Genomic DNA, 15148 nt, shown 5'->3' on the forward strand with positions numbered 1-15148 from the left:
TTGTCAAGTGAGTTCAATAATTTTATTATACATTTTAAAAATATGTACAAAATACTATAAACATTCAATTGAAATGGTTGAGTTACACTTTGCAACGTAAGAATGAGTCAATCATTGAGTTATTTTGATACAGAAAGGCAGACAAAAAAACACAAAGTACAGACATTACATGACACAACCTTAAATGTGACAGAATAAAAATGATGCGATTTATAAAGGGCAGCAGGAGAATGGTACATTGTCACTTTATCACACGTGTTTGACGTTGACAAAGTACCGACACTCACAGCCTTTACTGTGATATTGATATGTGGCACAGGTCAGTCTGTCAGGCTCAAGAAACACACAAATTAAAAAATCTTGCAACAGTTCCTCCTGTTAAACATTATGAATAACTCCAGCCATTTTTGCCCTAATCACACCACTAGATTCTAACAACTGCTTCAGGGTTGGTCATTTCCCAGAATCCTCTGCAGATCCCAGGCTCAAAAGAACCCAAAGCAGGTTTTTTTTTAATTTTACCACTGATACTTTAGTTACATTACCTGGAACAGTGATACTGTTTCCAGGCAGCAAAGATGAAACAAAAACAAGTTGAAGAAGAGTATCAGTTTTTAAGTGACACATATTGTTCTATGCTGAGACTACATCACTACTATGTTTTTGTTAGAAAACCGTATTTTCAAACTAAAACGACTGTCAACACAAGCGTTTGGCTCCATACCAGTTTTTAACCCCGTCCATGCCAACAAGCCTGAAAATGCTTATAACATGTGTACACTGGGCTTGTGCGTGCCAGTGTACACAGGAAGCATGTGGTTGTTATTTGCAGATTGCTGGAATATCAGCTCGTCTCCTACACATGTAAACAGTTGCATCACTGTAAAATGCTGAATTTAACTGCACAACAGAGACAACAGGGTCAGCAACACTTGTAACTGATGATCCATGTTGTGTTCTACACTGCAACGTTTCCAAATCCAATTTAACAGCTCTAAAGTAGTGTTAACACCAGGTGTATCTCTAGCAGAGGTAATGCATTTTCAAATGAAAAGGCAGTAGTGTGGATATACCCTGTGTCTGCTGGTGCTGTAGGACGGTCCTGAAACAAGCCTCGATCAACTCCACTAGTAAAACTGTCGTTAAGGTGGAAAAACAACATCAGGTTCAAAAATGGCTGGAGTTCTGCACTAAGGTACATTTCCATAAGAAGCACTTAAGTGCTTCCTGTAGCTGTACTGCAAACATGGACATGAGTCAAAGTTGCATCGTCTCTAAAGTTGGCAACATCAGTAACTTGGTGTTAATCCCTCTGTGGTCATGTGAGGTGTGCAGAGCAGTACGACCCCCCCCCCGTTCTGTTTGACGCCCCTGATGGCTGAGGGCTCTCCACAGGCTGCAGCGTGTTAGAAGGTGGTACTGACCCAGCATGCCTCAGTGGCCCGAGGTCACTGCATTCCAAACCACTGTTCCTGATCAGCCCACTGGGCTGCTTCACTGTCACTGCCCTCCAGGTCTCCGTCCTCTCCACTGCCCTCCATGTCGTCACCGTCCAGCTCCACCGTGGCGTCAGTTGGACTCTCCTCCTTCTCCATCTTCTGCATGCCTTCTAAAGATTTCTGGTCATTGGGATCCAGGCTTAGGAAGAAAAAGATAAAAACAGACAAAATGTAAAATATGTAACTTCCGCGGCTGGGGGTCTCTCAATCAGAACAATAAAAAAAAGACCTTGGTTGATAATGTCGTGAAACAGCATCATGGGAGTTGTTGTCTTCACTACCATTGCTAATGAAATTCTACCTGATGCGTAGGTGATGTATTGAAGTTATATTCACATTACACAGCAAACAGCAATGAATAATCGTAAACAGTGGAAAGAAAAAACAACCGACTGGCCAGCAGTGTTTTTTCTTCATTGTTTGTCATTTGCCGCAGAAGTTAAACCAGATTAGAAGGCGACCAAATTTAAATGTCCTGTTACCTTGAATAACGGATGTGAACATTATAGCAAACAGTTTGGATAATGTAACTACACACAATATGTAACATAGGTCTAATTGATTTTAGGCATTTTAATGAAGTATTGTTAGATACTATGTCCTTTAAAAATTCCTGATCTTGTACTTTGATTTCACCATCATGAAGTGGCTAAAAATGTACATTTGGAGCAATATTTACTCCCAGGGAGAATTTGAGGTAATTAGAAGTAAAACAATAGAAAATCAATCGATAATTACCTTAGTGCTATGCTGTACTGATCCATGGCTTCTTGGTAATCATTGACGGCTAAAAGAAAATCTCCCAGCATTCTGTGCAGGACACAATCACTCTGATTGGCCAGGGCATTCCGGAGGAGAGCGATCCCCTCTTCATATTTCTGTTCCCGACCTTCACAATAAAAGAAAAGTCTTAACAGAATAATAATAATAATAACAATAATAATGAATGTAACAGGCAGATAGGATTTCAGTCTGATGTTAGTACGTACTCAGCAGTTCCGCCTTTTTGACCACAGCCTTGGTGTAGTCGGGCCTCTGGGCCAGTGCTTTGTCGAGCAGGGTTTTGGCTTTCTCCTGAGTCACAGGATCTTCCAGGCACACTGTGGCGAGGATGGTCAGAGTCTGTGCATTGGCCCCAAGAGTCTTATAGATGTTATTAGCCATTCCCATCGCCTCTCGAATCCCATTGGATGCCAAGTAACAGTCAATCAAGCCTTGAAATGGGACAGTTAAGTCAATACAAGCAGAGAAATGTGCTACATTTGAAAAGACAGACACGACATTTGGACTGTAAAAAAAATAAAAATAAAATATACCTTCATAGCAATCGAGTCGGCATGGTGCCAAACGCATGGCCTCTCTAAAATGGATGATGGCTTCTTGAACACGGCCCATGTTTCTCAGTGCTGCCCCCTTCAGGAGGAGAGCCTGGACACTGTTGCTGTTCAGCTGAATGGCCTTGGCTCCCAGGTAGAGGGCTCTGGAGTACCGCTTGCTGTAAAAGCTGTGACAACTGAACAAACAAGATACAAATTTATTAGGAAAATAATATTTCATGTATCAGAGTTTGATTATTACAGCTGTTCGATGAGAGACTCACCCAGAGATCACCCACGGCTCAGCATGCTGGTCTGAAATATTAAATAATCGTCCTCCCAGCACCTCGACATCCTCCAGGTGTCCCTCACGTGCCATCAGGTAGCCATAAACATCCATTCCTGCAAGGGCACACAGCAGTTTATATCTGTTACCTGGACAACACAAGTCCCATTTTTCCATGCATCACTCCAGGCCAATTGTCTGCAAGCAACTAAAGCCCACAGTGCGAATATTGACTGTCAGTCAAAACATAAAGATAAAATAAGAATTTAACAATGTAAACACACTTCTACAGTTTGTGATATAGACTAGGTCCATTAACCAATCAATAAAATCTTCTCTCGTCCTGCAGCACACCTTTGATGAGGTACGGGTCCAGCATCTGAGCTTGTTCAAATTTGAGGATGGCATTTTTGGTGTCCCCTGCCCTAAAGTAGACATCTGCCAGGCTCACGAGGAGGTCCACGTTGTCCCGCAGGAGAGACTTCTTCTCCAGAGAGCTGAGACAGGATGGGGGAGAGATAGAGTCATACATCAAATAAAGAGACTGTGGCATTAATAGGCACATTCAGTCACTTGGTATGAGAAATAATACTCTGCTCACCAAATGGTGTTGATGGCTCTTTGATTGTCCCCTGCATGTATGAAGGCATATGCTTTAATCCAAACAGAGAGCCAGTCCAGGTTGGGGATACTCTGGATCACATCCATAGTCATGGACGCAACTTCAGCTCCTTTGACCGACAGAGAGAGAAGACCTAACAGGGAAACGTTAAATTAGATTTTTCAGCTCTTTAAATCAACAGATTCATCAAACAGTCCAGACATATGATGCACGATGGACCCATCTAATTTGATGTGTAAAGACAACAGACAGACGTGTGTCTCAGCAGGTTAAATGATATTTGTTAGATGTCTGTGCGAGTGTGAGCATGTGACCATGTGTACCTATGATTCCATCCAGGGCGAGTGGACATTGTCTCAGAACCTCTTTGTAGCTTGTCACAGCAGAACGCTCCTGACCAGCTTTCCTATACAGGTTAGCCAACATCATGTTGATCTAAGATGAGAAAGAGTAATGACATTCATTTAACCACTAGGCAATAAAAAAAATACATCTACTTCTGTGTTTTGTCTTTATTTCAAAAACAAAATTAAAGCAGTTTAGACCACTGCAGTATCAAAATAAAACCAACTGGCAAGTTATTTTACAGCATTTTACAATAACTACCTATTATTTTAACCCCAGAGTGTGTAGGTTCCTCCAGTCTTCATTACATTTATTTGTGTACAGCAATGCATCAAGAGGTCTCACATGAGATAAAACGTTGCCACACATAATTTCTCTGAGTGGTCTGTTGTTTAAAAAGGTGAATAAAGCCTGAAAAAGAAGTTAATTACAATAACGATAGGAGTAGCCGCCTACCTTTGGAGTCCTCTGTCTGGATGGAATTCCATCAAGCACTGCAATAGCATCTTTGTCCAGTTTCAAGATGGTGTAGCATTCAGCTATCTTGTACTTCACCTCAATTTCTGACGGCAAACTCTGAAAGACAACATTCCGAGGATATTTACATTTTTCTGTTATCATTCATGCCAGGTGACCAAGTGGTGTGGATTTTTGTCAAGAGTGGAATAACAAGATGTCTGGGAGTTGACACACACTTGCAGCAGAAAAGACACTTAACAAAAATGAGAAGAAAATGTCTTCTTCAAACTGCAACGATGGGCAGAGCTAATGCATCTTGTCTCTATTAAAAATATTAAATCAATTTTCTTGAGTCTATATTAACACTGTAGATACAAGTAAAAGTGTTCCACATCCAGGATATTCAAGAGTCCTACAATGGCCAGGATATTGAGCGATGTGATCATCAAAACAATCATTCAATCATATTTAAAAAGACACATAACCTCTGCGAGAGTCACAAGTGAGGGATCCCACTCCTAGGACGCACAGGAGGTGCAATAGATGTGTGTGTAGCATTTATTTCAAAATTATATAAATGGAGGTGTATTGATGTTTAAAGTATTTATACAGAGGAGAATGTCTGACAGAGATGGGGGGGCAACAACAAACATTTCAGCAGTTTGTGTGATCCTGCACACTGTGTATAATCTGCAACCACACACTGATGCATGATGATGTAAAAACACACCTGTGCCTGCAGGTTAGCTGCTGCTCCACCGGTAGAAGTGCGGACTTTAGAGGTTTTGCTGAGCACCTTCTTCTGCTGCAGGGCCATACTGTATTTGCAGGCAGCATTACGATATTCCTTATCATGGAAGATGGCATCAGCGTGGTAAACCAACAGCTGATACTTCTGGGCCGGAGAGAACAGCTCCCTTAAATCAAAACGATACAAAATAATAAAGTAAGCAAACTCAGAAAAGATGCAGCACAATAAATTGTCTCACACTCGATAACACAACGTGGGTAACAGAGGATATAGAAGAAAAATGCTGCCAATGAACATATTACACACAGACAATCAAATTCGTAAACAACATTCTCAATAGAGAAAAGAAAAGCAAAACAACAGCAAACACAGGGTCCATTGATCCTAAACACAGATGTCAAATAAAGCCACTACAGACAAGGGGCATCCTACTGCTGCTGTTTCTTACGAGCTACAGCTGATGTTGAGCATCAGTACCACAGCATTTACACTGAACCGTAGCTGAGAGATCATCTGCTGCAGAGCCACTGGCTTTAGTTCACCACGTATTGTCAAAGCAAATTTGCTTTGACAATACGTGGTGAATACGTAATTTCCCTTAATGAGATACTCGGTGACATATAAGACGATCGGTTGAAATCTGTTATTTCAAGCTAGCTGTAAAATAGCAACTGTGAGGGATTTGACATATGACTATACCTTGGATAAGAACGCAGCCTGTACGCCCAAACAATAATAAACCTCCCTATAACGTAGATACCTGGACTAGCATCTCGCTACCGTCTGTTTTCGCTTTACAGTAACATTTATTACGCTCAATTGTATTTGACTGGTTAGCTTAGGGGCTATCACAGGCTAACACCATAACATGTTGGTGAAAGAAAGCACTCTTCGGGAAATAGACGGACCCCGCTCTGACATGACTTACGGATTGTTATTACTCATCGTCAGCAACAAACTGCTCAGTATCCGGACATTGGAGTGGAGGCCGGCGGCCGCCATGTCCCGCACATGATCTATTACATTCATCTTCGGGTAAACTCAGGCCTTGCTTTAGGTTTCCGTCTCAGGGTAAAAGTTTGGACTTGTAAACAGCTAACGCTAACTAGCTTCTGTTGTATTAAATATGGCGCCCAACGAGCTTCCTTCCGCATACTGCTGCCTTCAGGAGCACCTTACAAGCTCGTACTTTCGTCACGACGCTCGTAAATGCGACATATTTTAAGAATTTGTGACTCTCAAGGAGAAACCTAGTATTTAATTGGCTCTATTTATATTTTATAAACAACGTATGAACATTTTTATTTGATACATGAATGTAAAACTTTCTTATTTGCGTCATGATTGATCCGCTGATGGCGAAATATCCTATAACTATGAACGCATCTTCTTTTTTGCTGCAGCAATATTTTTTATTTATGAAATTATAATTATAATATAAATAGGAGACATTTCAATACTATTTCCAACACGAAATACAAAACAACCTCTTCACGGTAATATGATTGTAAATATACATTCATTTAATTATTTCAAAAATTACAATTGGATTCTCATTTTTTTACGAGGTACACACTGATATATGGATATATAGTTAATTTTTCCTTTAATCATTAGTGGTAAAGCAATAACAGACATACAAGTGAAAAACAACGGGGCCCTTTTAAATTCATGCCTGTTTTTAAGATGACTCAATTGGCCTCAAATCGAACAAATTTATTCATTATTAAACGTATTTTAATCTGCAAAAATAATATTCAGAAATATATAATAATGTGCATAGCTATATATGATACGTGGGGCTATAAATTAAACAATGGTAAAATAATTATTGTAGTAATATTTAGTTATGTTACTTAAAGATATCATGTTTTTCTTTTTTATTCCATAAATTAATTGATTCTGCCGTCGACAAGCCACCTCAGTATCCTTTTTAAAAACTCTTTTATAAAGTGGCCTTTAACTTTTAACTTGTTTGTTTGATTCCTTTATTTGTTTTTATTATAATAATGCTTTTAAACCAGCCATTTGTTTCTTTTATTGCTTGATTTTAACCATCGTCTTACATTAACTTGTTAAAATTTGTAATGCACACGTTTTCTGTTTTTATGTCTGTGAAGCACTTTGTTAACGTGTTTTTTGAGTAAGTTAATTAAAACAGGTGCCAGCTAAAATCTATTGCCCTATAATGGCATCAATAGGCGTGTTAAGAAAATAAATTATGCGATAACAACAATCGTTTTCTAAAAGACAACTTTTTGACCATTTAAAAAACTCCTACATGAGTTTCTTCACATCTCCTGCATGAGATGATCAAACAGGCAGCGGGTAAAAATGTAAGAGATGAAATAAAGTCAGACATCTGAACAAAGCAAATCACAATAAGCTACAATAGGACCACAAAGCACTGATGTCAGGGGACACCTTTACTGAGACACACAGTACAGTACTGCATGTCCCCGATGACACGAACACACAAACACACGCTGACACACACACACGCACTGCAGACGCACATGCGCACAGCTAAAGGCAGCAGCTGAACCTTGTGTCAAAACACAGGGAAATCAGCAGCAGCAGCAACATCTCTGTCGGACTCAGCTTCACCTCTGTGTTCTCCTCGGAAAGTATTCGTCACGAAGTGTTTTCCATCCACGTCCTCGTACCATGACCGAACAATCAGCACTACTTCTTCGAAAACAACTGGCAGGTAACACCAACACGAGTGTAGAGCAACATTGTCCACATAAAGGCAGTCTGCCCTAGCCGCTAGCGTTAGCTTGTTTTGTTAGCTACGCAAAGCTATGTTTACGCCATAGGAGTGAGCTCAGGAAGCTAACCAAGCAGCACAATGGGCTCCTTCATCACCGCAGCGCCGTGTGGGCTCCAGCTGCGGCGGTTAGCTCACCTACAGTGGAGATAAACACACCTTTAACACAAACATGTCCACAACAACATTATATTTGACAACCGCACGAATCGCACCGCCAGCCTTGCTAACAGGCTAGCAAGTTCGACATTAGTTAGCTGACGGAACAAAGGAATAATCAGTCCAGGGACTCATCTGCTCGGATCACTTTAGCTTTGCTAATGAAAGCTATTTGTTAAACCTCCCATACACAGATTCAGATACTAGCGTGTAGCAACTAATTAAATTTACAAACTTAATATAGACGATGATCACCAACACTGGTTAGTTTTCGCGTCTTTCAGGATGGATGCGGTCCTCTGAGTGTGTTAAAGCCTTCAACCATCAAACTCATATGTTTGTTATTTAGCTCCTTTTAGAGAAATATCCTCAGTGTTATTTGTAGGGTTGGTGACAGTGCTGTGTTTTCTTATTAATGACAGACACACTGAGACACCCACACCTCTGATGATTGGTCTGTGTCCGGCTGACTGTACAGATCAGTGTCTGGATCTCTGTCTCCTCTTTCATATGGTTGTGTTTTTTCTATTAATATCAGATTTTTACCACCACCTGATAGTTGTTGACAGATATTGTTCAATTCGTAAATAAGTAAGTTTTTGACACAACATGCTCGTATAGGGGCAAATCTTCCATTTATAGCTATTAAATGAGCAAATAGTCAAATATATCTGACATACCAATATTATGACGATCAGCAGTTCTGGTGAATAGTCTGTTCCCAATATTGATGTTATGTGATTATTTTTATTTTCCATCTGAACACTGGCCTGTATTGATAAAGTTTGACCTTCTGTTTATAATTTGCTGAGGCTTGACACCGCCTGACTTTTGAGGGTTTTCCTGTGGTGCTGAAATGACAGCAGCTCTCCACCACTGCAGCCACTGCTCCACAGGCCGAGACCCCGCTCTGCTATGACAGATTGAACATGTTGCACTGATTGTACAATATGTAAATGTTGGTTTCTCAGTGTGTGGAGAAAATGAATCACTGGTTTTACATGGGTTGAATTGATTAGGTTCTTCAAGTGGGTGATTCACTCCAACAGTAATTATTATTTTTGGAAACCACGATTTGATTCCGTGAACATTTGCCTATCTTTATACTCACTGAATGAACTTGGAATAATATGACACTATAACCTAATCTCATTTAATAGGGTTATTTTTTTTTTAAACATTCATTAATGAAGGGACATGAAATGTAATGTTTCTTTCACTTAATTAAACATTATGAAATGATGCCAAACACTGAAACTGAATATTTCCATTAAAATGGGTGATTAAACTCTTCTTTTAGACGGATCAATGGTATGTCTGGTTTATACTGGTTAAACAATTAGTCATCGCAGCAAATTGTTTTATGGCACCCATTCTACATACAAAAGAATTCATGCTAATAGTCTAATTCCATATCAGGGGTGGTAATACAGCCTTTACCACCGATGTAGTTTTCTATCACTTATTTGTAAATGCTAACTCAACATTTCATGCAGCAGCAAGAAGTTGAGGTCTGATAGATGATGATGACAGTTTTGTTTCCAATTGACAACAAACATTATCTGAAGACAGATGCATGTTAAGGTTGAGACCTCACAACATCATAGAGAAACCCAACAGTTCCCATGACGAGCAAACACTTGGCAACAGTGGAGAGGAAAAAAACCAGACTGTGTGTGGGGGGTGGGGGGGCGGGGGGGCATCTCTGTGAACTGGTTGGAATTAGAGGAGAAGAATGTGGGGGAGAGGTGGGGAGAGACACAAAGAGAACGACACCAGCAACGGTTGTGTAACTGTTGTATTGTACCGTCAGACTGGCTGCTATAATGATAGTAGTGATACTGTATGTAATAATGTTATTAATACTTACAACAGCAATGACAGCAGCACCTATTAACAACTATAATACTAGACGATGGGGTCACATGTGGATGGTGCATCTCTGGAGGCAGAGATACCTGCAGAATGAGGGCAGAAGGAAAAAGCTACATGGGAGAGAAAACACCAAGTTAATGACATGCAGTAGTGTGATTTCAATACATTGGGGAGAGAGAGAAGTGCCCAGTGCATCATGGGAGTTCCCCCATTATAGCAGCATAACTAAGGGATGACTCAGTGCTCTCCTGAGCTTTAAGATTTTCAACCTAACAAGAAGCAACACTGGATGCAATGTACCCAGTCAACTCTACGTAACTGTTTACTTGGTCACACATGTAAGCAGCTATAGCTCATGGATGACTGCATGTAAATACTGTATTCCTCTTCTCCCAGAGCTCAACAAGAACCCCGTGGAGGGCTTTTCAGCTGGTCTCATAGATGATGATGACATATACAAATGGGAGGTTGTGATCATTGGTCCACAAGATACCCTTTTGTAAGTGCAAACATAATTTGGATAATAATATCTTAGGTCTGAGATATTTAAATACATGTTATATAACTTCATCATCTCTCATTTGTCTTTGTTCTGTTCTTTGTCTGTATTGCAGTGAAGGAGGGTTTTTCAAAGCATACCTAACCTTCCCTTATGATTATCCACTACGGCCTCCAAAGATGAAGTTTATCACTGAAATCTGGCACCCGAATGGTAAACACACTCAGCTAGCTCTTTCATGGATGTTTTTATTATTATTTTGCAGATCTTTTTGTTGATGGTTCAGCGATGTAATCCTGATTATTGTGTTGAATTCTAATGGGGGCCATCAGTTGTTTAAGTTATCTTCCATTTCTTCACAGTTGCAAAGAATGGGGATGTTTGCATCTCAATCCTGCACGAGCCGGGCGAAGATAAGTTTGGTTATGAAAAGCCTGAGGAGCGTTGGCTTCCCATCCACACTGTAGAGACAATCATGATTAGTGTTATCTCCATGCTGGCAGACCCCAACAGTGATTCACCAGCTAATGTGGATGCGGCGGTGAGTTGCATTACTGATTCCATTTCCCTGACAACAGAAATCTCTTCTTCATTCTTGTAATCAGTTGACGATGTTTTGGTAAAAGGAGTCTGATGTCGCTCCCACAGAAAGAGTGGAGGGAGGACCCTAACGGTGAATTTAAGAGGAAGGTGGCTCGCTGTGTAAGAAAAAGTCAAGAGATGGCGTTTGATTAGGAGTCAGTTGTAAATTCCAGGGTAAGTAAATTGACTTTCAGCTAAGGCAACATCTATACTACTATGTTTTCATTTGAAACCTCCTCAACTGTACTGCTGGCCCTGTTTATAGTTTGAAAACTCTGGTGCAGCGTTTTAGTCTGGAGGGGCATAAACGGAGATATTTTGAAACGATGATGCAGGTGAACCACTTGCTGGTTGGGTCTTTACGGTCACGACATAGCCCTTGCTGATTCATCACGCTCCTATCACATGACCCCTTTCTGGAAGAAACCAATCAGCATTAGCCTCTGCTAACAGTGTAGAACACAACTTGGATAATCTGTTACTTGCGTTACCTGTTTTCTTTGCTAACAGCTGTTGTGCAGTTAAATTCTGCATTTTTTGCCATTATACAACTGTTAACATGTAGCGTTTATTCGAACAATCTGCAGATGTATGTTTAAAGGTGTGTTCGTATGGATGGGAACTTAAACTGATACAGAGAATAAATGCTCATCACTCATTTTAGTTTGAAGATGCCATTTTCAATGGAAAACGTAGTAGTATGGATGAAGCCTAAAACTCGTGTGAAACCTTTCTTATGGAAGAAATAATAATAATACATGTTGTTTTTTTTATTTGTTTTTCAGTTAAAGGATGCCTTCAGAGGGAAAATTTCAGCAAAAGGCTTTTGCACCCCTTGTTTTGCCAGTCGAAGGAATTGGTTGACCCCAACCACGTTACTTTGAGCGGTTGTCATTTTCCGCAAGATGAGCCAATTTGAGAACCTTACCAGCAAAATTAACCTGTTTCCTACCTGGAATTGTATATTTAATTTTATTTATTTTGAAAAAAATTAATGATGTAAGATATGTCACTACTGTAAATTAACTTGCTTTTTTATCTGCTGCTGAACAGTTTCTACTTTATACCAGGTTTCTTATGCAATTTAGTGGTCAAGATTGTGTAAAACAAACAAAAGCCCGTTGTCATTAGGTCGTCACTCGTCCTCCCGCTGCACTTGTTCCACCAGATTAACGTCGGCCCCGCTAATCTCCATCATTGGTGTTATTTATTTTCAACACTGTCATTGAATCACTATTGCCTTTTTGTTGGCTTCACCTCCTCACAGTTTGTTTGTTGTTCAGAGGGACAGGTTGAGATCTTAAAAAGGAACTTTGCTTTGTGAGAAACAGCCTCCTGTTAGTTTTTTGTTATGTTGGTGAACGTCTGACTCTCAAGCCTTCATGATCCTCTTAAACAGCTGTTATCTGTTATTGCCAGCTGTGGATGAACACATGGAATGGATCTGAGTGAAACCGTTTTCGAACATGATGATGTGCACTAACAGAAGGCTCCAGACAACTTCTCAGTAATAGACTTTTGCTCAAACTCAATTTTTAGCGATCAGTAAAATCATCATTCAATATTCTTGACTCTTTTCCTCAACACATGGCCCTCATCATCAATGAAGATGTTTATTATTCCCCACTCACTCTAATGACTTCACAACGCTAAGATCAATCATGGACAACCAAAACCAGTCTGTGAAAATTACCTAAACTGTGATTATTCCTCGTGTCCACTGGTTACCTGGTGTCTGAGCTTTTCCCAGTTTCAAAGGAAAACTAATTTAACAAGGGTTTTTGGGTTGTTCTTGGTAACATGGATTTAGGGGCTCCATAGTAGAATTAGGCTAGTTGTTCTTTCCTTCTTTGTTGTGGCACATTTGACTCTCGATCGATGTGTGGTTAAAACACGATGTGTGAGTCACATTCACTCGTGGGTTTAGACTCTGAGGACTTTGGGTAGATTGCTGAGTAACTCAACATCTTGAGTTCTGATTGGTGCACACTTGATGATGTTTTCACCTTATACTTTATCACTGAATTTGGGCTGGGATTCTTGATAGAGACTTGAAAAAGAGAACTCACCACTAAGTAAAGTATAAGTTAGTGTCGTGATGGGGAATGAACACTATAGGTATTATTTTGAAAGACTACACAGTAGGGTTCAGGTGGAGTCTTGTTCACTTTCATTGATGGTGTTGCTGACTATTAAGCCATGATGACATCTACTTTGAATTATGATATCCATATTTATAATTATGTGACTGACATTGAATAACAGCTAACCATCTTTTGGCGCATGCAATCAGGTTTTGAAGGAGTTGGGTATGTTTTGAATAGTATACCATTGTTAGTACACTCTGGGTGTCATGTGTACAGTTAGTAGATTTCTGTAGACTTGATGATCACATAACTGCTGTCGACATTACCTTTTTAAATTTTCTAACCTACCATGACCTCCTCTGACCGGTGTTCACTGTATTTGCACAGATTCGGTGCGTTTGAAATGTCATTAAGCAATACGCTCTGAAAATGGTGTGTCCAGGTTAATCCACCCATACGCCATTCTATTTGTTTTGGGTTTTTCTTTTTTCCATTTTGTGTCAATGCAATGTATATTGGACATGATGCTCAATAAAGTGTGTAAACAGAGGGGCTTGTAATATGGTTTGTGCTTTACATTTTAGATGAGAGAACGCTCTGGGTTAAAGTGTATTAGACCTCTGCTCTGTAATTGGAGCCCTGGGAACAGTGTCCTGTGTCAGGGCTGGCTTCATTTCACACTAATGGGCTCGGCTGGCTGCAACACACTGAGCTGATCAAGGTGTGAGCGAGCTCTCTGATATATCCATAGAAAATATTGTGATTGTACGTGGCGATGAGGAAGCACGCCACGTTTGTCGAGCACCTGGAAAAAGGGAAGCTTGTTAAAAAATGGAAGTGGTCACATTTTAATGAGGTAAGACAACAACACGAGAACTAATGGGATGAACATAACTGATTTAGATTTATTCTTCTTTCAAATGGTGAAAATATTTATTTTTAGGTCTGCAGAGTCTAACAAGAGTTACATGGAGGGTGAGTCAAACCCCTGTTTTAAATGCCAACTGTAAATAGAATAAACCTGTCTTGATTATTGAATTTCAAATGGATGATTTGAATGTGGAATAAAAGCAACTGCAGGTGTTTGTTTTCTCTTTGATGACTAAACCAAACCTTTTATTCTCAGTCTAATGTCCGTATAATGTGCTGGAAGTATTTAAATGGTAAACGGAAATTTACTGTAACTATGGTTAAAAGTCCTATGTTTTAAAGAAAAACACATTTTTGCAGGAAAAGACAAAATTATCAAAAGTTGAAGTATCATTTGTGTAGAATGGCTCTGTTCATATTATATATACAAAGGATTATTACTTTTAAGTACATCAACAACACAAGCAGCATTTTAATGCTGTAACTACTTGAGGTGGAGCTACCTTCAAGAACTATGAATACACAGCATATTTGTTAACAAGAGATCATATTCTAGGAGCTGATATTAACATCTGGATGAGAAATATAAAACAACGTATTAGTAAACTGTACAGATGTAGAATAAATGCGCATGAAAAGGCAGAATGTCAGGGTACATAACACATGGACATACCTGACCTGAGCACTGGATCCCTGATATGAGCCCAAGCCACCCAGACTGTTTACTGCACAACATCCTCCTCTCTCCCATACGTTCTCATTTGATCAAACTGTCGGTCTTGTTTCTTCTTTGTAAAGCACTTTTAAAGAAAAGTCCTGTAAAAATAAATCTAAATTATTATTATTATTACATTTTCTGTCGCTCTCTTATGATGCTATCTAATAAAGTTTTAAGGGCAAAAACAAAAAAAATGTATATTGTGTTTTCATCTGGATGTACCAGAGTAGAAGTATAAATCTGAATAAAATGAATATGCTTAGGTTAAGTTTAAATACCTCAGAATTGTAAAGACAAAAAGTAATCATTT

At 39.5% G+C, this 15148-nt stretch overlaps 2 protein-coding genes across 3 annotated transcripts; one reads left to right on the forward strand and one right to left on the reverse strand.

Annotated features, from left to right (window-relative positions):
* Positions 1-3: 3 nt before the first annotated feature.
* On the reverse strand, positions 4-6406 carry anapc7 (anaphase promoting complex subunit 7). Its single transcript, XM_034596386.1, has 11 exons — positions 6207-6406; positions 5258-5444; positions 4525-4644; positions 4047-4158; positions 3703-3856; positions 3456-3598; positions 3100-3217; positions 2816-3012; positions 2489-2713; positions 2238-2388; positions 4-1638 (listed from the first exon to the last, which is right to left on the reverse strand). The coding sequence occupies exons 1-11, from the start codon at positions 6305-6307 to the stop codon at positions 1449-1451; spliced, it is 1698 nt and encodes a 565-aa protein (XP_034452277.1). The 5' UTR covers positions 6308-6406; the 3' UTR covers positions 4-1448.
* Positions 6407-7798: 1392 nt separating this feature from the next.
* Positions 7799-14333, forward strand: LOC117768200 (ubiquitin-conjugating enzyme E2 G1-like). Of its 2 annotated transcripts, none has more exons than XR_004615023.1 (6): positions 7799-7988; positions 10479-10581; positions 10697-10794; positions 10944-11122; positions 11208-11337; positions 11949-14333. XR_004615023.1 is itself a non-coding variant. In XM_034596391.1 (6 exons), the coding sequence occupies exons 1-5, from the start codon at positions 7946-7948 to the stop codon at positions 11314-11316; spliced, it is 510 nt and encodes a 169-aa protein (XP_034452282.1). In that variant the 5' UTR covers positions 7805-7945; the 3' UTR covers positions 11317-11337; positions 11949-14333. The 2 variants fall into 2 exon arrangements, 1 of the variants encoding a protein (XP_034452282.1); XM_034596391.1 differs by having other exon boundaries at positions 7805-7988; positions 11230-11337.
* The last annotated feature ends 815 nt before the right edge of the window (positions 14334-15148 follow it).

The sequence above is a fragment of the Hippoglossus hippoglossus genome, chromosome 9, assembly GCF_009819705.1.
Source record: "Hippoglossus hippoglossus isolate fHipHip1 chromosome 9, fHipHip1.pri, whole genome shotgun sequence".
Taxonomy (NCBI): Eukaryota; Metazoa; Chordata; class Actinopteri; order Pleuronectiformes; family Pleuronectidae; genus Hippoglossus; species Hippoglossus hippoglossus.